This window comes from Rattus norvegicus, chromosome 6 (genome assembly GCF_021556685.1).
Source record: "Rattus norvegicus strain SHRSP/BbbUtx chromosome 6, alternate assembly SHRSP_T2T, whole genome shotgun sequence".
NCBI classification, from domain to species: Eukaryota; Metazoa; Chordata; class Mammalia; order Rodentia; family Muridae; genus Rattus; species Rattus norvegicus.
In genome coordinates, this window is record NC_141539.1 from 31,692,065 (window position 1) to 31,714,087 (window position 22,023).

At 52.8% G+C, this 22,023-nt stretch overlaps 2 protein-coding genes and 1 long non-coding RNA gene across 9 annotated transcripts; 1 reads left to right on the forward strand and 2 right to left on the reverse strand.

Moving 5' to 3' along the window:
* Positions 1–1,376: 1,376 nt before the first annotated feature.
* Positions 1,377–11,781, reverse strand: Khk (ketohexokinase). Of its 4 annotated transcripts, XM_087552342.1 has the most exons (9): positions 11,310–11,781; positions 8,253–8,369; positions 6,157–6,291; positions 5,825–5,959; positions 4,442–4,514; positions 3,185–3,331; positions 1,988–2,076; positions 1,750–1,907; positions 1,377–1,650 (listed from the first exon to the last, which is right to left on the reverse strand). In XM_087552342.1, exons 1-9 carry the CDS (start codon positions 11,399–11,401, stop codon positions 1,565–1,567), a joined length of 1,032 nt encoding a protein of 343 aa, XP_087408468.1. In that variant the 5' UTR covers positions 11,402–11,781; the 3' UTR covers positions 1,377–1,564. The 4 variants fall into 4 exon arrangements, with proteins under 4 accessions (XP_087408468.1, NP_114061.1, NP_001420163.1 ...); NM_031855.4 differs by lacking the exon at positions 6,157–6,291 and having other exon boundaries at positions 11,310–11,749; NM_001433234.1 differs by lacking the exon at positions 5,825–5,959 and having other exon boundaries at positions 11,310–11,749.
* LOC148005115 (uncharacterized) lies at positions 4,888–9,069 on the forward strand. The gene is made up of 2 exons (XR_015622869.1): positions 4,888–5,240; positions 8,677–9,069. It is a non-coding gene; the product is annotated as an uncharacterized LOC148005115 (long non-coding RNA).
* Positions 11,782–12,037: 256 nt separating the features above from the next.
* Emilin1 (elastin microfibril interfacer 1) lies at positions 12,038–19,833 on the reverse strand. 4 transcript variants are annotated; one of them, NM_001399395.1, is given in 8 exon segments: positions 12,038–12,694; positions 13,100–13,237; positions 13,366–13,383; positions 13,763–13,879; positions 14,279–16,204; positions 17,393–17,613; positions 18,080–18,205; positions 19,157–19,783. In NM_001399395.1, coding segments are annotated over 8 exon segments (3,054 nt in total). In that variant the 5' UTR covers positions 19,327–19,783; the 3' UTR covers positions 12,038–12,356.
* Positions 19,834–22,023: the final 2,190 nt, after the last annotated feature.

The following is a 22,023-nucleotide window of genomic DNA, read 5'->3' on the forward strand; positions in this document are numbered from 1 at the left end:
ACAAACCTCTTGAAGAGATGGAGACCCCACTTTCCCAGGGTTTCTGGCAGAACTAAGATGCATTAGCCACAGTCAGCTGCAACAACCCAAGAAAGCAAGCTCCGTGGTAGCACAGGCCTTTAACCCCAGCACTCAGGAGGCAGAGGAAAATGGATGTCTATGAGTGGGAGGCCAGCTGGTCTACAGTGTGGGTCCAGGACAGCCAGAGCTGTTATAAAGAGAAACCCTGTCTCAAAAAAATCAAACCAAAATACTACTACTACCACAACTATGACTGATGCTGCTGCTAATACTAATAACAATACCAATAATAATATTAATAACAATAATAATAACAAACAACAGAAAGGAAGAACGGAAGCTAGCTATCTTAGTCTATCCTGGGAACACAACACTCTCCTGGAGTTCCCTTCTCCACTTCGTGTTCAGATCTCTGCTCCCTGTAGCTCAAGGCAGACAGATGTCCCCACTCCCCTGTATGGATCTCCACTCCTAATAACTGCAGTAATAACCATTCTCTCTCTCCCCCCCTTCATCTTCCTCCTCCTTCTTCTGAGAACCTTGTGCACACCAGATACCAGGCTGACACCTTAAGATAGCATTTTATCTGATTTTTATCCTCATGATGATGACCAGGCAAACATCAACTCCCTTTGAGAGGCGAGCAGTTAATGGCGCCCTAAGGGGGCGCCCACCTAATTAAATATCTTACTTCAACTCACGTCTGTCTGACAAAGAAGCCTATGCTCTTGTCCAATGGTCTCAAATCTCACATTAGAACCTGGTCCTGACAAACCGCCGTCGCCCGGATCTCTCCACGGTACAGCAGCAGCGTTTTGTGTCAGGTTACATTTGTAGACGAAGTACCAATTAAAGTTCAGTTCTAGGGGGCTTCCTGGGAAACCCATGGGAAGGTAGTTTGATCAAAAACCCATAAACCCAGAAAGCAGGCTCCCCGACCAACACCACGGCTAACACAACAGTCCACACGGCTCCGTCTGCAGAGCTGTTTTCTCAGGCTGTCCTCCCCGACCTGGATGAAACTCCTCTGAGGAGGACAGCTGATGGGAGGCGGGAGCACGCCTGCTGCTTTAGTCTGTATACAGGCTCCTCTGGGCTGGGTGGGTGGGGCTGAACTGAAGAATGGAGGAGTAGGAAAGATGTGGGTCTGTAGTGTTAAGGCCTCGGGAGTTTCCACCAGAGCAGGGTGAGGATCTCCAAGGACAAACGAGCCAGGCCAACAATCCCAGCACAGACAGGCCAAACAGGGACATTTCAAGATCATGACCAACCTGAGGCTGCACAACCAGACCCTATCTTGAACAGAAAACCAAGAAAAAACAAACAAAAACAAAAAACCACTTAGACAGACAAAGTTGGCTCAGGGGAAGATTTATTTGCTCCAGGTGTCTGCAGAGAAGAGACAGAAAGACCCGTTCCACAGCCTACACTGGCCCAGGGAACTGGGCAGCCAGACGCCAGGCTGGATGAAATGAAGAAGGCAATGGCAGGCAGTGGTGCCAGCCTCTGAGGTGTCGAGCTGCTACCTCCCACCGCTCATCTCTCACACAATGCCATCAAACCCCTGCAAGCCACACTTCTTGCCAGCCACCTGGCACCCGAATCTCAGGGCCTCCTGCATGCTGTTTCCTGGAGAAGGGACAGAGAGCAGGCAGGTTCAGCCTGATGTTCGATGTTCGGGAGGGTGATGGGCCCAGCCCTGCCCCGACCCCGTGGTGATGGACTCACCCTTGGAGAGGCTGAAGATGACAGAGGCATTGAAGGTGTCTCCAGCCCCGAGAGTGTCTACTACTCGGGGTGGTGGGAAGGCATCTGAGTGGAGCAGCTGGCCGTCGGGGCCCAGGGCATCGGCTCCCTCCTCAGCCCAGGCACAGATGAGCGTAGCCCTGTAAGACTCACTCAGATCGGTGCTAGTCCACTTCACCCTCCAGGGCCCCTCAGACCCTTTCTTGGCTTCCCAACTCACCCTTTCTTCACACGACTGTACAAGCCCTTCAGGGCCTCCCCTGCTGACCGGAACCCCAGGTGCTTGGCCACATCTTTGCTGACAAACACCTGTAGGCAGCGAAAGACAGACTGACAGCCACCTCTAACTGCTACTCACTACTAACAACCTGGTGTTTACTCCGGGTTATAGCACAACTCCTCTAAATCGGTCACATAAGTCCCCAGCGTGGCATCTTGCTGTCCCACAGGTACGAGTTTTATGTTTGCTTAAGTTGTGCCTTGGAAGCTATGACCCGGTAGCCCTGGTATTTTCTTTCTTTTTTTTTTTTTTTTTTTTTTTTTTAGATTTATTTATTCCATGTATGTGAGTACACTGTAGCTGTCTTCAGACACACCAGAAGAGGGCATCGGATCCCATCACCGGCGATTGTGAGTCACCATGTGGTTGCTGGGAATTGAACTCAGGACCTCTGGAAGAGCAGTCGAGGCTCTTAACCCCTGAGCCATCCCTCTGGCCCTAGCCCTGGTATTTTCATTCTAGCATGAGGGAATTCAAAACCTAGAAAGAGCCTGGAGCGCCATCTTGGGGTGAAATCAAACCAGGCTGACTCTCAAGACAAAGCTTTATTTCACCTGCTCCTCACACAGCCAAGCCCTAGAGTGAGTTCATTCATCTGCAAAATGAGGCTCTCCCTACAGGGAGTGGCCTCAAGATAGAGCCCCTCGAGTAGTTCGGGGTGGGGGGCTGGGGGGTGGGTAGAATGTCGGTCAGCCTGCCATGTTTTTTAATTGGGCACCAAGGCCAACAAACCACATCTGGACAGAGTGGTCCAACCAGCTTTAGCAGTGCTACTGTTTGCACCCCGTCCTGTCTAAATTTTCTTTCTACGAGGCTCCTTCCCACCCTCTTCTCATAGCTACCGGCCCTCACAACATGCCACTTGGGAAAAATTGTTAACTCAGAGAACAGAGTCATTTCTGCAGAGGGAAAAATAGGGGGTGGACAAGCAAGGAAATGCCCTTAGCTATCTGAGCCCTGCCCACCGGACTCCTGTGTATCTACCTGAGCAGGAAAAGTCTACTTCTGGGCCACCTCCAGCCTCTGCAACCCAGCTGTGGTCTTCTGGGAGCTGCCAAGTTGTCCCACGGAGGCTGGTAGGCAGGACTAGGAGCCCAGTTAGCTAAAGATAGGCAGGGGAAGCTGCAGGACACTTACCACCTCTCCATAGCCGAACAGCTGGAAGAGTTCCTCTCGGGGCTTCTCTATCTCCACGGACACCCGGACCTTCTGCTGCAGAGGCTGCGTGGCATTGTACTGTTCTATCCGCTGTAGCATCTTTACCTGTTCCGATGCATTCCGGCCCTGGGGCAGGACAGGGCAGCTCAGAACCCAGCTGATAAAGAGTTCACTCCTTCCTCCCTGATGAACCTCTGGGTGATCAGGGAGAGGGGTTGGAGGAAGCTGGGCTGGAGCCCCATTGCCGCTATGTAATTCTAGGGCTGCCATGGACCTTGGAGACCTTATCAGCCAAATTTTTCATTTCCCAAATGAGACTGAAGAATAAAAGATGCTGGGCATACATGCCCAGGAACACAGCACTCGAGAGGCCGAAGCAGGAAGATTGTGGATTCTGGGCTAACCTGGGCTACATAGTAAAACACCAGAAAGGTGGTGGGCAGAAAAAGAAGCAAAAAAGCAAAAGGTTGTGTGTGGTGGCACACTCTCAATCCCAGAACTTGGGAGACTGAGTCAGTCAGATTTCTGTGGGTTCAAGGTCAACCTGATCTATATAGTCAGACCCTATGTCAAACAAACAAGCAAGCAAGCAAACACCAAAACACTGAGAGAAGGAAGAGGGGAGAGGGAAGAGGTGAGACGGGAAAGTGAGGAGGAGTTGGAGCTAGGAAAGGGAGACAACCTGAAGCCCAACAGTAAGTCAAATGACGAGACAAGGGTTGGAAGCCTGGACTTCTCCAAATCCTATCTCCTCTTAATCCCAAAACCTCTCCCTTGGAAAGGAAGTTCTAATTCCCCTCAGGCCCTCCCCGTCCTGTTTCCTGAGAAATAAAAGAAGCCAGTGAAAGCGATGGTAGCTTAACACAAAAATAGGGTCTTCTGGGGTTGGTGAGATGGCTCAGCGGTTAAGAGCACTAGACTGCTCTTCCTGAGGTCCTGAGTTCAAATCCCAGCAACCACATGGTGGCTCACAACCATCTGTACCGAGATCTGATGCCCTCCGAAGACAGCTACAGTGTACACGCATACATAAAATAAGTAAATTAAAAAAAAAAAATGAGGTCTTCTGCCCAGCGCTGCTTGTGACTGTATGCCTCGCCATCTTTCTGGGCCTCAGTTTCCTCACAGGAAAACATAAAGAGTGGAGAGGGATGGGGGAGGGCTATTTGGTATCCCTATCCTATTTCATGGTTCAAAGAAATTTATGGAAGAAATTGACCATGCAGAGGGGCTTGCCTCAATGTGGATCCACTTGAACCGGGTCAGATCGACCTTCTCAAAGTCCTTAGCAGACACATCTGGCAGGTTCCTACATCACAGGACCGGAAGGAATAAAAGGAGATCAGCCAGGGCCAGGATCTCTGACGGCCGGGGACCCTGGACCCAGTACCGATACCAGCAGCAAGGCAGGAAGCTGGGAATCACAGGGCTCTGAGCCCTGGGGTGAGATGAGCCCTGTCCCACTTTGTTTAAGTGTCCTTTTTTGTTGTTGGTGGTGGTGTGGTAGTGGTGTGTGTCTGTGTAAACGCTATCTAAGGATAAGCACAATTATAAAATGTGACAAGAGGCCACCCCATATTCCTTGGAAACCACATCCTCCAGAATGCGCTAGGAATGTGTGAGACTACACTTCCCAGAAGGCCCCTCGCTGGGAGCACACAGCTCCCAGCATGCAATGGCCCGGAGAACTACGAAGCGGAAAGCCGAGGTGGTGTGTCGGGCTCCCCACTTCATCCCTAAGGTCAAAATTGTCACTCTGAGGAAGTGTTTCTGTTTGGCTGGTCTAGGTGTGAAGACCCAGAAAAGCATTGGCCTTGGCCACACAGCATGCGTCCTCTCTATAGGGCAGCAGAGTGCCTTCCATCCCCACTAGTGGCGTGGCCTTTCTGGGGCTCCTTTTCCATCGGCACACAGGGCTAAAAGTCCTTAGTCTCCTGGGCCTTCTGCGGTTGGAGTATGCATGTGAATATGCCTGGACCGGTCCAGGCCAGAAGGCAATAAACCTTTCTCCTCGCCCCTCCTCTCCCTACCTGAGGTACCATGTGCATGTCCTTCATTGGAGTTGCTGCCAATCACCGCTTGCTTAATAGACAGACAACAAAGATTGCCTAATCTGAAAGTCACCTCTAGTATGTGAATGCCCACTCACTTTTGAGATATGTGCTTTTGAATTATACAGTTCCCTTTGCAGGGGCCCAAACCTCAGCTCTTTGGTGCCATGCTGCAGGCTCGAAACTCTGGAACTGACCGTAGAAGTCCCAGTGGGTCCCTTAGCCCATCGAGGCTTTCTGTGGATTGTCCCCCATCTCCGTACACCCAGACCCAAGGTGCTGATTGACTAATTATGAAACAATCATACCATAAATTACAGTTTTTACAGGCCGGCCTGCCTGCCCACCCTTGTGCTAGTCAAGGGCAAATTACCAAGCAGGGCAGAGCTGACCCCTTCCCACCTCACTTCTCCCCTAATTGAAGACAATTCAGAAATTACTGAACAGTTTGGCATGGGGGCAATTTCTGGTGTAGAGAAGCCATGGGTGGAGATCAGTTGGTTTGCCCAGTGAGGAGAGAGGGCACTGATTGGTGGGTTGTGAGAGGGCAAGGCCAAGGGGCCCTTACGTGTCGTAGAGAATAATGGTACGGGAGCCATTGGAGTTGTTGACGATGCAGCAGGAGCAAGGGGTATCTCCCTGGCTCTGCCAGGCCACTTGAGACACATCCACACCCCTCCGCCTGAAGTCGGCCACCAGGAAGCTTTGGGGAAGGGACCCAAGCCAGGAAGAGGGCAAGGAGACACAGGTTAGAGCTACACAGCCTAGATAGATCTCCTCCAGGAGTGGGAAGGGTGCACTGGAGCACGTGGGCCTCAGAGAAGACGGGTCCTGGTCCTGTCCTGAGAATGTAGTGACGGCCGCGGCAGCAGCTGGCAAAGCGCAGACAGGCGTACAAACCTGTAGGCGTGCAGGATGGTGCGGCTGCCGCTGGCCTCGTTGACGATGACTGTAGAGGTGGGAATGGAGCCCTCAGTCTGAAGGACCGCATATCGTAAGTCCACAGAATGGCGGCGGAGGTCATCCAGGACAAAACTGCCAGGTCAGAGTAACCCAGAAGAGCAGTTTGGAAAGAGTTTGGGGGACTAGCAGAGAGATAGTAGGGCCACCAGGGACCCTGAAAGGTGAGCAGAGGGAACTAGGAGGGAACTGGCAATCTCAGCCTTGTCACAGGAGGTAGCAGGGGACAAGAGAGGCACGCTGGGATGGCATAGGGCTAGGGGTGGAGCCTATACATCAGGGAAGCAGGATTGAACATTCCAGGTCAGTCTCAGTCCAATTCACACTGGGGAGCTTTGCCCCCCCCCCCCACTTAAGGGTAGAGTTGAGGCTTTAGAGTCAGCCAATGGCCTGAATCCCATTTGAACTTAATGTGTATGGGTACTGTGGCTTAGTTCTTGCAAGACTCGGGCAGCATTAATAATTAATCACCAAGGTGATACTTTGGACTCCTCCCAGCTGCTCTCTGCATGTTCACCCTCATGGCTTTCTGGGGTCTCCTTCCAATCTTGCCTTGGTACCTCTAATCTGACCAGCCAGGAAGCAGTGTCACCTTAGAGGACCTGTGTGTTACCATTGTCTAAAAGTTGGACTAACCACTATGGGCAATGGGTTGATGCAGTTGTGGAAGGTCCCTAAATATGGGCCTGACCCCAGACAATGTCACACGAGGTCCTGTACTTAGAATGAGCCTAGGAACATCATTTCAAGATTAGCCCAGAGGGACAGCAAGGAGGCTGGTTCCACTCCTGCCAGGAAACCCCAGAGCTAGCCACTGTGCCCAGCAGCCCAGCCATCCTCACTATGAGCAGACCTTCCTTTCAGTAAGCAGCTCCTCAGCTCAACAGAATTGTTAGCAGCCACACGGTATATCATCTCTTGACCTGACAACTCAAGGGTCCCTTAAAGCCTCCCCCCAAAGCATTAGAGGTATGGTTTGGTTTGCTAACTGTCTTTTTGCACTCACAGTGCCTAGCATAATAATGTTGGCTTAATGCACAAGAGAATTCTCTTTTTTTTTTTTTTTTTTTTTTTTTTTTTTGGAGCTGGGGACCGAACCCAGGGCCTTGCGCTTGCTAGGCAAGCGCTCTACCACTGAGCTAAATCCCCAACCCCAAGAGAATTCTCAATGGCTCACCCACCAATATGACTACTCTATAAAGGAGAGTCCACCATCCGAAACGAGAACCAGGGTCCTGCTTCCACCTAGGAAGGAATGACTGTCCCATCTCGGGGACCAGGTCTCTTGCTCTGTTAGTTTTGCTCCAGTTCTCCAAGACTGGGAATTTGGCTGGCAACAGCCCCTCAGACTAGGGTTCAAAGGGCCATGTTTTAGAGTCCAGCAACCTGGCAAAGCACTCCAGGGCCTGCAGTGGGCAAAGTGTAGGCCACACCTCCTGATAAGTGTGCTGAGCTGACAGTGCCAGGAGTCAAAGGGCTCTTGGGTCTTTGCAGTGGTTGGCATGGAGAAGGCGCGTGGGTCACTTGTGGAACTCAGCCTCCAGAGCAAATGGGTTTGGGACCCAGTGTTAATATGTGACCTCAGGATGTCCCAAGGAGTGTACTCTTAGTACTTACAATGAAGACAGGAGCAGTGGCCCTAATCCTCAATGAGGGCCTTCATCCTGTAACCATGGATACTGGATGCCCCTTAAGCAGAGAAGGGCACAGCATGTTCCTCCCTGCCTTTTACCTCAAACACAGCCAGGATAAGGTACATGAGAAGAGCAAAGGCAGAGTCTACAGGAAGCAAGGAAGAAAGTGGGTGGTGGGGAGCCTAAGAGGACTCTGCAGCAAGCTGTAGAAATGGAACCTTACAGGAGTCATGTTAGTATCTGAACAGCAGGTGGACCACCCCTGAAGGATCTGAGACTCCCCTGTGGGCCACCACCCACCAACCATTCCTCCATCCAGCCCGCCCAGGGTTCAGGCAGCTCTCCCTATACTCTGCAGACAAGGTGCTCTATCCCTCTACCAGGTACTCCCTCCTAACTTACTCGGCAACATGGCCATGGGCCAGCGAGCCCATGAAGGCACAGCGGGCTCCGAGCAAGGAAAGCACAGTGCAGGAGTTGGACGCGTTGCCTCCACGCTGCCATCTCTGGGATAGGCACCTGTAAAGCACACGGGCAAGTCTCTGCAGCCTCAGCTGGCTGGTCCCCGTGGGGAGCAGAACCAACCTCAGCCCCCTGTGCAGGAGTCCACAGAGTGCAAGAGTCAGGGTGCATCTAAGTCTCAGCTCATTTTCCAGATGGAGCTGCTGAGGCTCTGCCACGGGAAGGAGCTGGAACGAGGGCGGGGTCTGCTCTCACCTCTCAGGCTGTATTGAAAGGCATAGCCACATCCACCTGTTTTTAGAGAACTAGGAAACTGCCTGCTGCAGCCGCCTCATCTCCTAACTCTGGGTTATCTCTTCCTCAGTCGCAGTAGATTTCACAGTAAAGCCCTTCAGAGTCATGCTGAATCTTCAAGCTGGGAAGAAGCACTCAGCATGAGGACTTTCTTCTGGAAGGCTCTCCTCAGCATGGAACCGAACCAGGTCATCTGACTACAAACCCCAAGTTCTGAGAGTCCCTGGGTCAGACGCACCTGCGATGTCAGGAAGGACTAGGTCCTACACAGTCTTGCTCTTCTGAGAAACTCAAATGAATCCAGAAACATGGGTGCTAAACAGAAACCCAGGTCTGCAGCAGGAGGTGCATGTACCCTGAGGTCAGGAGGGAAGGGGCTCCACCTTCCAAATGGAACCGACTCTGTCAGCAGGAAGATAAAGTGTCCTTCTTGTCGTCTTTCAAATAAACAAGCTCAAAGGAATGGGGTCTTCAGTCTAGCAGAATGTGGTACTACATGTATTCTGGTTCAAGTACAATTTTTTGGAGAGCTTGGAGCATGAAATATGCATGTTTTCCCCAAATAAGAAAAAGCCCAGGGCTAGAGAAGTGGTTAAGAGCACTAGTTATTCTTTCAGAGGACCGGGGTTCGATTCCCAGCACCCACACAGTGGCTCACAACCATCTATAATCCCAGTTCAGGGAACCCAATGTCCTCAACTCCAGGCACACAGTGGTGTAAATACATACATGTGCAGAGGAAACACTCAGACATAAAATAAATATAAGGGGCTGGGGATTTAGCTCAGTGGTAGAGCGCTTACCTAGGAAGCACAAGGCCCTGGGTTCGGTCCCCAGCTCCGAAAAAAAGAACCAAAAAAATAAATAAATAAATAAATAAATAAATAAATATAAGTCTAAATAAATCATCCCAGCACCCACATGGCAGATCACGCCTGTCTGTGACTCCTGCTCCAGGTGATGCACACAGACATGCATGCAGGCAAAACACCAATGCATGTAAAATAAAAATAAGTCATTTAAGTGGGGGAGAGAGAGATGGCTCAGTAGTTAAGAGAACTTGTCGCTCTTGCAAAGGACCCAGGTTCAAGTTCTAGCACCCACACTGTGGCTCACAACTACCTGTAACTCTAGTTCTAGGGGATCTAATGTCATCTTCTAACCTCTTTGGGCACTGGGATTGCATGTGGTACACACACTCACACATATAAAAATAATAAAATAAACCAATCTTTTAGGAGAGAGCCTATTCCTACACACACACACACACACACACACACACACACACACACACACACACACCAGGTTGCAAGTGTGGCCCTACCTTGGTAAGTGGATTAGGTCTATACAACTAAATACTCTGTGCTCCTGCACCACTGTCCCTGTACTCCTGGCAAGGGCTCTCACCTCTGGCAAACAGATCAACTGAAAGCAAAGGGCAAACTCCAAAAGATGGGCAGCAACAGACACAGAATGAGTAATGACCGGAGAGCTATAGCCACTCGCTAAACTTGGGGACACACATGAGCTATAACGTGCTCTGACACCTGCTACATATGTGGTAAACACTGCTCAGCTCCTCCAAATTTTCTGCAGATTCCTCATCTAAGGAAAGGATCTGATTGGTACTTTCACAGTTCCCAGGGAGCCTGTGACAGCTCTCTGGGGGATCCAAAGCCCAAAGAGCACCCAGCCTCCCCACCTCCCTAAGTTCAATGCTGGTAGCGCTCTAGTGTCTCTCCAGGGGTCAACCTTGAACTTCCTTTCAACTAATACCCAAGATACAATGTTCATTGTTCAGGGCATTAGATCATCCCAAGAGAAAGACAATGTTCCACTCTACCGCAACACCTTCACTGCATGGCAGCACACTGTAATAGCCCTTATCTAGAGTAAAGATAAGAACCATTAAAGGACACTTTAACTTCCACCAGAATGTTCTGAGAACATCCACGAAAATGTTTACCCATCTTTGTAAAGACTCCTTTGGCACTTAGTTCCAGGAAAAAGCTCGCTGTGGCTCCTGAGCCAAGCTCTTTCCTGTCTAACCCAGAGAGCCTCCAGCTTTGCTCACACAGCCCGCCAACCCTTGAGCTAAGCAAGGCTTGAACCCCGGGCTTTTAAATGTGAGTGATTTAACTTAACACACCACTCACTGTTAGCTACCTCATGTTTTATTTTATCAGTAAGTGGTAAATAAGAAGTGCATAGGCTAAGAGTTGGGGGGACAGGAGAACTGAAGAAAATTTGCCCGGCACCTTATCAGGTGTGTGCCCCTCCGGAGAGGAAAAAGTATTTCAGCCCATTCTGTAAACTGAGGATTCTGATGACCGGCATATTGAAATAGGAACCAGCTAACAACAGTACTAGTCAAAGCCTGGATCTTGATTCAGGCATACGGCTGCACTCTTATTAATTCTGGATGCTAAAGTTTAGGTCAGCTTGGGCTACATAGCTAGACCCCGTCAAAACAAAACAACCCCCCTGGGTCTTGCTTTTAAAGGTCTCCAGTCTCATGTCTTCATTCTCACAGAGTGCCCCTAGGCTTCCGGGCAGGGAACACCTGCTTTCCAGGCTGTACTCATGCCTCACTGCTTGGCGAGAGAGAGGGCTATCCCTGGTTTAGCAGCCGATTAGCAGTGACAGGCAAAAAGACAGGGCCACAGCAGCCCTGGGATCTCCGAGGGGCCTGGGCGCCCCTACCTGCGATCCGTGTCTTCCTCTGGGTATTTGTCCACCACATTGATGATGTCCAGCACCACCAGCCCCACGCACAGGATCTGCTTCTCTTCCATGAGGCTGCTCCCCAAGCTTCCTACCCGCAAGCGGAGGGGATTCCTGCTAGACTCTGTCTCTTATCTACCGCAGGACCGTGTCCCAACTTCTCAGGGGCTACCCTGGCTCCTCCTCTGCCTGCGGAGCTCCTCCCGCAGGGTGCTTTCTGCTGTTGCGAGGGTTTGGTTACCTAGTCCGGCCAATGGCAGACCCTCTCACTTTTCTGCCTCAGCTGTCAAAGCGGAAGCGCACTAATGGTGCATCGCCTTTTCCTTCCCTCTGCGCCCAGTGCTCTGCAGACCCTGGACCTCCCGAACTAGCTCAGTCTGGCAACAGAAACCTCTCCTTTGCTGGCGGAGCACCAAAGCACTCGCTACTCTCCCTCCGCCCGCGATTTGGCTCACCCTGCGGAAGCCCCGCCCCCGCCAGATTAGCTGTGTCACATGACAGGGAACGCTGCCAGCCTTCGCGGTGGTTCTGGCCCAGCGCCACCTAGCGGTCACTGGGGGACCGGCGGCCGTGACCCTGAGTCCGCAGGCGCACTTAGCAGGAGCGCACCGTAGGACCACCAGCCAAGGTTCGCCCCCGGTAGGACTCTGTCTCCTCCTGTCCTGTCCCTTAACAAGCCCCGGACATGTACTAGAGCAGAATAGCTATGTTTTGTAGAAAAAAAGTGTCTTTATTCCTGAATAGTTTAGTACGGTGGTGTGGGCTGGGGAGAGCCCTGGAAGGTCGGTTCCTCTTCCGCAGCCTAGGCCCTGGAGAGGGCTCTGATGGGGACGGTAGTGAGACCAAAAGTCAAGAAAAGACGCCTAAGTCCCAGAGACCACGCAGTCACACGCGCTGAGGAGCCGATCTGGATGCCTGAACCGCAGTGGGGCGTGGTCCCGACTTGCCCCCAGCCTTGGTGGGGAGCCGCCACTCGGGTGGCTCTGCGACCGGTGTAGATAAGTTTGGTGGTCCGGCCCACCCTGTCTACACCTGTTCAAGGTCTGTGTCCTCGTAAAGCAGGGCTCCGCTGAAGATGGTAAGCGGCTCCTCTGAGTGTGCCAGCTGCCCCATGACCAGGTCGATGCAGACAGTGTCTCCGACCTGCAGTGGCAGGATGAGGCTGAAGACTCCCAGAGCGCCCGGGCTAGGCTGACTTTCGGCCACAGGTTTATTCTCCAGTCCCTCGGGTTCATAGCCTCCCGAGTCTATGCGGGCCACGCCCAGGTTGGAGCGGGACAGTACTGCCTCCACTTTCTCGTGCCGGTGCCCTGTAAGTACAGCGCTCAGCAAGTAGCGCCCAGCCAGTGGCGCAGTGAATACACCTGGGGACAAGGATGACAGTCAGGAAGGGAGACGGTGGTTGGGACAAGGAAGGTCTCTTGGACAGTGGGTACAGCACTCCTGGCTGTGGGGTGGCCCGCTGGTCCTTTCCCTGCTATTCCACTAGACTGCACACTGTAGGGGATCCTCTGTTGCATCTCCAGCAGCTGCTGCAGGCGTGTATAGGAGTCGGTCCAAATAAAGATCTGTGTGGTGTGAAAGTCTCCTTCCCACCCCACTCTCTCCTTGTCCAACTGCGGTGTGAGTGCAGGGAGAGAATACAGGTCTTTCTAACTACAGATAAAAAAGCTGTACCTGTCTGCAGAGGCACGCAGGAGACATTAGCACACACGGCTCAGCCTCGCCCAATTACCTCAACTGCGCCACCTGCCGGCCCTCTAGGTTACCTGTCTCTGGGTCATAGTAGCCTCCATCGTTGAGCAAGACTCTGTCGAAGGGGACTGTGCCGGGTTCTGACCGAGGCAAACTCAGGGCAGCTGAAAATGCCACCCTAGGCACGGGGGCTGCTGGTGCTCCCTCCACTCCTGAACAGACATAGTGTGTTAGGATGGATGTTCATAAACCCCAGTCCCCATCCCTGCTGCCCAGGCTGCCTGAGGACCATTCTCCTCCAGGCCCAAGCTCACTTCCCCTCCAGAGTCTAATGACTTACCCTGTTCACCTTGAGGACCTGTGGGAAGAGAAGGGGCAACAGTGAGTAGGGCATCTCTCACTACGCCCCTCAGTGAACGTCTGCTACCCTGCAGTGCTCTGGGTGTTAGGTGTGTCTGCAGGCAGGAATGTGATGTCAAGAGAAGCCTAAGTGGGCTCCAGTCTGTGCAGTTGCTAGGCCACAGACTCACCCTGGAGCTTTCATACGCCAGGGAGCCCTTGTAGGCCACACATTAATCTGCAATATGGCAGGGAGACCAAGATGCCCAGTAGCTATAGTCACTTTCTTCTCTTTTCACTGTTAGACATGGGGATCTCCCTTTCCTTCCCCTTCCCTTTCCCCTTCCCTGGAATATTATGCCAGGGCTGTCAGGATAGTGGTGTCTCATCCAACATACCTGGTGGTCCAATGGCCCCCCTTTGTCCATCTTTGCCAGGAGGTCCTGGAGGTCCTGCAGGGCCTGGAGGCCCTTGTAGCCCAGGAGGCCCAGGGGGCCCAGCCTTGCCTGAAGGTCCTATGGTAAGAAAATCAAAACTGAGATGAAGGTGATGCTTTCCAACAGACAGGACAGATGGTGGCACCACAGGTAGGGAGATGGGTGAAGATTGACAGAGACTTGGGGTCCTTAGGGCTGAGGCAAGGTAACTGACTGACAGCCACATTCCAGCACGAGCCATATCTCAGTTCCACCCAAAGGCCTGTCTAAAGCAACCCGAGGGAGGGCAGGGAGGTACACCAGAGCAGTTTCTCTGCAGACATACTTTAACCTCCCCGAGGGACAGTAGGGGCTATGACTGAGGCAGAGCAAAGAGAGGCGGGTAACACCAGTCCTCCTTGCTGGCTGCAAGGCAAGGAACAAGAAAGGGCTTGAAAAAGGACCCCTACCCTGCCTCCCAATGCCTTCTGTCCTCACCAGTGAAGTCCTTTAGGCTAAGTTGCTGCAGACGGTCTTCTAGGAGCAGCAGGGAACTGTTGAGGGCACCAAGCCGCCTGCCCAGGCCTGCCTGGCCCCCCAGCAGCTTCTCCAGCAGTGCGGCCTGCGTCAGACTGGTACTGTTGCTTTCCCTTACTGCAGCCCAGAGCCCGGCCACGTGTCTGGAAAGGCCTTCACGGAGGCCTTGTAGTCCCCCTGCCACAGTGTCCAGTCGTTCACAAACTCCCTCAAGGCGGCCTAGTCGCCCCTCTAAGCTAGGGCATTGGCCCGCCTGGGCCTGGCCTTCCTCCAGGCCTCGGAAACGCTCCTCGATCTCTGTAATGTGCTCTGTGGCCTCCTGCTGTAGCCTGTTGATCTCAGAGATGATGCTGTCCTTGGTGGCCCCCAGGTCAGCCAGATCAGCGCCCTGGCCCTCCACAGTGGTCTGGAGCTCATGCAGTGAGTCATTAAGGGAGCTGAAGGTGAGAATAACCTCAGAGAGTTCTCCTTGAAGGGCCTGGAGGGCTGAGCCCGAGCTGCCCCCAAACACACTGAAACCGTCCAGAGGCCCACGGCTTGGGCCCCCAACCCCTGGGCCAGCTCCAGGGCCCCGTGGAGGTAACAATGGGCAGGAGCAACGTTCCACACCATCCCGAAGACGGCCTAGCTCCTCCTGGACACCACCACAGGCACCACAGCCCTCGTCCCCACGGGCTTGCAGCAGACCCTCCAGTTGGCTTAGCTGGGCTGCGGTAAGATTGAGGCGCAGTGAGAGTTCTGCTGCTGTCTCTTCCTGTGTGTCCATGCGCTCCTGAAGCCGGCCCAGAATCCCTTGCAGTCCCTCCAACATGGCCTGCTGGGCCTCCCCTGCCGTTTCTGCTTTGTGTAAGCCTGAACCCACCAGCCTTAACTGGCCCTCGCTGTCCAGCACCCTGCGCTCCAAGGCACTGAGGATCTCACTGACCCGAGAGTCCTGTTCCCCAGGCCCCTCGGAACAGATCTGACCACAAGCCCTAACAGCCCCTGCCACCTGCTCTTCCAATAGATCTAGGCGGCCACCCAGCTCCCTGCTCACATTGGCTAGTAGCACCTCCAGCTTTTCCAGCTGTCCAGGAGCAGCAGGCAACCACTGGCCCAGCCTCCCTGGTCCTCCAGGCCAGTTCTTCTCTTGTTCCTCTGAGGGACCTAGGGTAGAGTTGAAGCGGTCCTCCAGGTGAGAAAGGCGGGAGGCCAAGCTGGTGTACCCCGGGGGATGGCCCCCCTGCCCTGCTGCTCCTCCGAGCTCAGAACCTCTACGTCCGCTTAGCACTGTCACCGAGCCAGCCACCACATCCAGCCTCCGTTCCAGCTCTGACACTCTCCGACCCAGCTCCGGGGGGCAGCATTCCTGAGGGGGTCTTCTGGCCATGGCAGGTCCCATAAGCTGCTGCTGCCGCTCCTCCATAGAGGACATCAGCTTCTCCAGGGTTCGCAGCCGCTCCCTATCCTCTTGTTGCTGCTGGCGGAAGCCATCCAGCCCTGCCAGGCACACTGAGCAAGACTCCTGCAGCTGCCGTTCCAGCTGCCTTAACAGTTCCTCGCTGGGGCCAGAAGGAACAGGGACAGGGGCTGAGGCCCTGCCGCTTCCACCAGGGCCTCCATTATGATGGTTGTTAAGGTGGCCCAGTTCCTGGTCATGGGTGGAGACACGGTTGTCCAGGAGCTGCAGCTGCTGCTGGATCTCATTGAGGGTTTCGTGCACACCTGGGCGGGCAGCTGCATCTGCTGGCTGCTGCCTCCCATTAAAGGCCGCCTCCACAGCCCTCTGTACATCTTCTGCCAGGCGCCCATTCATTCCCTGAAGGACACCTCGAAGGCCTTGCAGCTCTTTGGTCAGACTCTTTACCTGCTGCTCTAGCTGCTGCACCTTCTCTGTCTCACCAGGGCCTGAAGAGAGAGAAAGGCAGATGACTGAGGGTCTGGATCTCAAAGCTCGGGATCTATGGCCCAGCACCCGCTTACCCCAACTCCAGCAAGAGTCAAGGGTCAGATGTCTCCCCTTTGGATGATTCGGGTGAGAGGGGAGAAAAACAAAAGGAAGGAAGGAAACACTATTTACTGAATATCCTTGGGCCCTATTTGAACCACAGCTCTTAAAACGTTTTCTATCGGGCATATACTTTTGCCATTTGATGGCACAGGAAACAGAGAATCAGAGAAATTAGGGGAATTAGGCAAGTAGTTCCAGAGAATACGTCTAAGAAGTGGCCATGTCAAAGTTCAAATTCAGATCATCCGGCCACCCAAGTCAAATCTTTTCCCCTTGTCCCCAGGACCTCTTGACTTCTTGGAAACCGTTTCCTTATCTGGGAAATGCGAATGGCACCAAGTGTCCTCCCTTTTAGGGTTGTTGACCAGTTCAAAATGGTAATGTGGGAAAGTACTTCACATACCATTTGCAATGACTGGGCCCTTCCCTAAACCACCAGAGGGGCAAACAAGAGGCTCTTGCAGCAAGCCTGCTGGGGTGCTGGCTGGCTAGCCAGTCAACCAGAAGTTCCTGTTTCCATAATTATAGTTTAGTTATCTCTTTGGCAGGAAAAGACCCCGCATCCGGTGTGCCTAGCCTAACACAGACACACAGGAGAAAAGAAAACGCAACGGAGACGATTGCATTCTGGGACCTACAGTCTCCAGGGGCCAGGGAGAGGTTTGGGACCTGTAGTCAGGTGCAATGCATGCTAGGATTTGTAGTCTTAACTCTCTTCCCTGCGGACAGCTAGAGCTTCTCAAGGGAATTACCCCCGCTTCTCCCACAGCAGTTCCCGAGTAGGAAGGACCTTGGCCACAAGAGGGAGTATGTGAACAAATTGTCTCTATGCCTTCTTACTCAGTTCTTAAGTTTTCAGGTCTTTGAATCAGTCTCTCCCAACTCCTGCTCTCTCCCCCCTGCCCCTCCCGTCAAACACACTCAAATCACACAAGCACACAAACATGCGAAGTCTCAGGGATGTCATTATCTCCGTTCGGTCCACCTTCCCCCTAGTTTAGAGCTCAGGGGTTTCCCACCCTCCACAGCGGAGCCCCACATTTTCCACTCAGGATTTCCCCATCCCGGGCAACATGCAGACTCACCTTCTCCTCCTAGTCCACTGAGGTGGCTGCCGGCACTGGAGCCAGACAGGTTGGGACGCGCAGGCCTGGGCCGGGGAAGTGGTGTGGAGGGTGCAGGGCCCAGAACAGAAGCAGGACCCTCTCCGCAGTCATCGCCCCCATACCCCTGACAGCACCTCCACTCCATGTCTGTCACCGTCTTGTAGGCCACCCGGTAGCGAGGGCGAAGGAAGCTGCGGTACCTAGGCAAAGGAAAGGAAGGTTTCTACCTAGGCAAAGGAAAGGAAGGTTTCGTATTCTCTCCTGTCACCTTGTGCTTCAGGCTAGATCTACCTCTCTGGCCACTATGTGGCCCTGGTCATTCAACAGCTATCAGCTTTTTTTTTTTTTTTTTTTTTTTTTTCCAGCTATCGGCTTTTTAGCCCTGGGTTAGATCCTGGCTCTTTCTCCCCTTTCTCTGTGCTGGAACCCTGAGCTAATCTCTTTGAGGCTGACCTGTGTCAGCAGAAGACCTGAAGGCTGGAGACAGGGAAAGAATGCCTGGGGCAGCTCACCAACCAAGCTCCACTATCCTCTCAAAACGGTTCTGACTGAAGTCTTATCCTTTCCCCTGCTCCCTCCTTTGTACAGACCCCCTAAATGACCACCAGCTGCCTCCCCTTGCCCAGATCCCACTGAGTACCCAATCCTTTAAAGTTGGGGGCTCACATGATACTTCGAGGACACTGGGGCTGGCCCCAGCCACAGGGTTGATAGTCTGGCTTGACAAAGGTCTCCACTCCATCCTCAAGGACGCAGCTCACTGTCCGAGTCACCACGTAGGCACACCAGTTCCTGTAGGCACAACCCTACCTGGGCCAAGGGACCAAAGACACAAGCCCCAGTGGGCCCAGAGGCTGAAGGAGGGTCAAAAGATGAAGGGGGCCTTGAGGACCCACTGAAAGGTAGGGTTTTTGCAGGGGCAGCACCATTCCCCCCCCCCTCTCTCTCACACACACACACACACACACACACACACACTTTCTTATGTCACTATAGCAGATAAAGACTTTTCAAGACAGGGAAGACATAAGGATACAAACACACAGAGACGTCAGTCCTCCTGACTGTGGGGTCCCAGAGCACCCTAGAATCCACGGTCTCTTGTGTACTTTTTTGGGCCTATCTCAAACCCCAGCTGTGTAAGCCGACCAGCTGGGTTCCTGTAGATGATCTTCTGCACACGGTGCTCCCACCCAACCCTCCAGGAGAAGAGCGGGGCAGGCAAATGTCCGGCCTATGCTTAAGCAAAGAATGAGCTACTGATGGGCTCTGTCCCCTTGGGGCTTGTGGTGCTGCCCTCTTGGCCCCATTCACACTGGCTTCTAGGCTATGGGCTGCTGCGATGCCAGAGGGAACAGAGCAGGAGGAGTGTCAGAATTATACACTAGCGGACGGGGCCAGGGAAGCCCTAGAGAAGGACAAAAGGTCTGCCTGATCCAGAGCTGGCTGGCACACAGCTGGCAGCTGGCAGGAAGGAGGGTCCATGGCCCTTGGTGTAGTTTCCCTGGGCACCGAACTGCAGACCTCCATAGGAAAGAGGGAAGAGGGAAGAGGGAAGAGGTCAGAGCTGATGGCCCTTAGGCCACCAAAGCCTGGAAAAAGTTCCACTGGGAGGTTCATATGGGCGGCACATTGATGGATGGGCCTCCATGCTGCCCTTCTCATTGCATTAAGCCCGTTGCCCACCTTCTAAAGACTTTCCCAACCATAGCTTCCAGCCCTGGCTGGGACACAGACTCTTACCTGTGGCGGCTGGCAGGCCGGGGTGAGTTCTGGGCCTGGGGTCCCCCAGGACTGAGGGCCCCACTGCCCCCTGTGTACAGGCTGTAGCCCCGAGGAGGGTAGCTGGCAGCTTCTGTGGCAATGGTCAGCAGACAGCAGAGATAGCAGCTCCAGAGGATTCTGGGGGCCATGGTGAGGTGTTCCTTGCTACCCTTAGAGACACATCTTGGTCTGACCAATGATGCCTGTACCCGTGCTTCCAGGGGATGCCGCTGCTTCAGGGGACAGCACGCTGAGCCAGCTCTGTCCCTAGCTTCCTGCCTGCAGCCCCCAGCTGCACGCCTCCTCCTTGGCTGCTGGGCCTGACCCCTCTTTCCCCCTCCTCTTTCCTCCTCAGGCTCCTGTCTGTCCCTCCCTCAGTTCCTTCCGCTCTCCTCTTCTGCACTTCTGAGGGGAGTCTGTTCTCCGGGCCCCTGGCCTCCTGTGCCTGGTCCCTGCCCCTTTCAGAAACTGCTTCCTGAGCCTCCACCCCCTGGCTCCAGCTGGCCCTCTTCTGGTCTCCCTGTTTTGTTCCCTGGTGACTGGATCCTAAAGATGACAGAGCTTTGCCCCTGTGGCTGTTGAGAGGCACAAGAGTGACTATGGTGCGGGCCAGCCTTCTCCCTCCCTCCCTTCTCTCCCCTCCCTTCCCCCTGTCTGGCTGGCGGTCCAGCCTCCCCCTTCCTCCCCCACCTCTCCAACCATCGTGAGCCACATCTGCTTCTTGTTAACTCCGGGAAAGAGGGGGGGGGAGGAAAAACAGAGAAATGTGGAGTTGCTGCCGGGCTTGAGGCCAGCCTCTCAGACAGGCCACATGGAGCCTGGGCCAAATCTGGATAGGAGGCCCAGAGCTGGTGGCTAGGACCAGAAACCAGCCAGAGAGATCCAGATCCCCTGGGTTGGTCAGAGCGGGACTACTTGGGAGAAGATGAAGAGAGAGGGAGCCCTGAGGAGGAGGAAGGCAGGACTGTACAGCTGTGTGTGTGTGTGTGTGTGTGTGTGTGTGCGTGTGTGACTGTACAGATGTGTGTATGTGTGTGACTGTACAGACGTGTGTATGTGTGACTGTATGGTGATGATTGTGTGTGTGTGTGACTGTACAGACTTGTGTGTGTGTGTGACTGTACAGACGTGTGTGTGTGACTGTATGATGATAGTGTGTGTGTGTAACTGTACGATGATAGTGTGTGTATCTGTACAGATGACTGTGTGTGACTGTACAGACTGTGTGTGTGTGACTGTACAGACGTGTGTCTGTGACTGTATGATGATAGTGTGTGTGTGTGTGTAACTGTACGATGATAGTGTGTGTATCTGTACAGATGACTGTGTGTGACTGTACAGACTGTGTGTGTGTGACTGTACAGACGTGTGTGTGTGACTGTATGATGATAGTGTGTGTGTGTGTAACTGTACGTTGATAGTGTGTGTATCTGTACAGATGACTGTGTGTGACTGTACAGACTGTGTGTGTGTGTGTCTGTACAGATGATTGTGTGACTGTACAGTCGTGTGTGTGACTGTATGATGATAGTGTGTGTGTGTGTGTAACTGTACGATGATAGTGTGTGTATCTGTACAGATGACTGTGTGTGACTGTACAGACTGTGTGTGTGTGTGACTATACAGACGTGTGTGTGACTGTATGATGATAGTGTGTGTGTGTGTAACTGTACGATGACAGTGTGTGTATCTGTACAGATGACTGTGTGTGACTGTACAGACTGTGTGTGTGTCTGTCTGTCTGTACAGATGATTGTGTGACTGTACAGACGTGTGTGTGTGACTGTATGATGATAGTGTGTGTGTGTGTGTAACTGTACGATGATACTGTGTGTATCTGTACAGATGACTATGTGTGACTGTATAGACTGTGTGTGTGTGTGTGTCTGTACAGATGATTGTGACTGTACAGACGTGTGTGTGATGGTATGATGATAGTGTGTGTGTGTGTGTAACTGTACGTCGATAGTGTGTGTATCTATACAGATGACTGTGTGTGACTGTACAGACTGTGTGTGTGTGTGTCTGTACAGATGATTGTGTGACTGTACAGACGTGTGTGTGTGACTGTATGATGATAGTGTGTGTGTGTGTGTAACTGTACGTTGATAGTGTGTGTATCTGTACAGATGACTGTGTGTGACTGTACAGACTGTGTGTGTGTGTGTCTGTACAGATGATTGTGTGACTGTACAGACGTGTGTGTGACTGTACAGACGTGTGTGTGTGTGACTGTACAGACGTGTGTGTGTGACTGTACAGACGTGTGTGTGTGACTGTACAGACGTGTGTGTGTGTGTGTGTGTGACTGTACAGATAATAGTATGTGTGTGTGACTGTACAGACAGTGTGTGTGTGTGTGTGTGACTGTACAGACAATAGTGTGTGTGTGTGTGGCTGTACAGATAATAGTATGTGTGTGTGACTGTACAGACAGTGTGTGTGTGTGTGTGTGAGACTGTACAGACAATAGTGTGTGTGTGACTGTACAGACAGTGTGTGTGTGTGTGTGTGTGTGACTGTACAGATAATAGTATGTATGGGGGGTGACTGTACAGACAATAGTGTGTGTGTGTGACTGTACAGACAATAGTGTGTGTGTGTGACTGTACAGATAATAGTATGTGTGGGGGGTGACTGTACAGACAATAGTATGTGTGGGGGGGTGACTGTACAGACAATAGTGTGTGTGTGTGACTGTACAGACAGTGTGTGTGTGTGACTGTACAGATAATAGTATGTGTGTGTGACTGTACAGTGTGTGTGTGTGTGACTGTACAGACAGTGTGTGTGTGTGTGTGACTGTACAGATAATAGTATGTGTGTGTGACTGTACAGATAATAGT

Bases quoted from the DNA above. Each gene is read 5' to 3' on its own strand.
- Khk (XM_087552342.1), bottom strand. From the start codon at position 11,401: ATGGAAGAGAAGCAGATCCTGTGCGTGGGGCTGGTGGTGCTGGACATC. The intron at 8,370-11,309 runs GTAGGGGCGCCC...TGTGCTTTACAG, and splicing joins GAGGAAGACACGGATCGCAG to GTGCCTATCCCAGAGATGGC. The intron at 5,960-6,156 runs GTTTGTACGCCT...CCTTCCCCAAAG, and splicing joins ACCATCCTGCACGCCTACAG to CTTCCTGGTGGCCGACTTCA.
- Emilin1 (XM_087552520.1), bottom strand. The intron at 16,205-17,392 runs GTGAGTCTGCAT...CTCTCTCTTCAG, and splicing joins CAGTGGACTAGGAGGAGAAG to GCCCTGGTGAGACAGAGAAG. The intron at 12,695-13,099 runs GTAACCTAGAGG...CCTTGTCCCCAG, and splicing joins CTACTATGACCCAGAGACAG to GTGTATTCACTGCGCCACTG.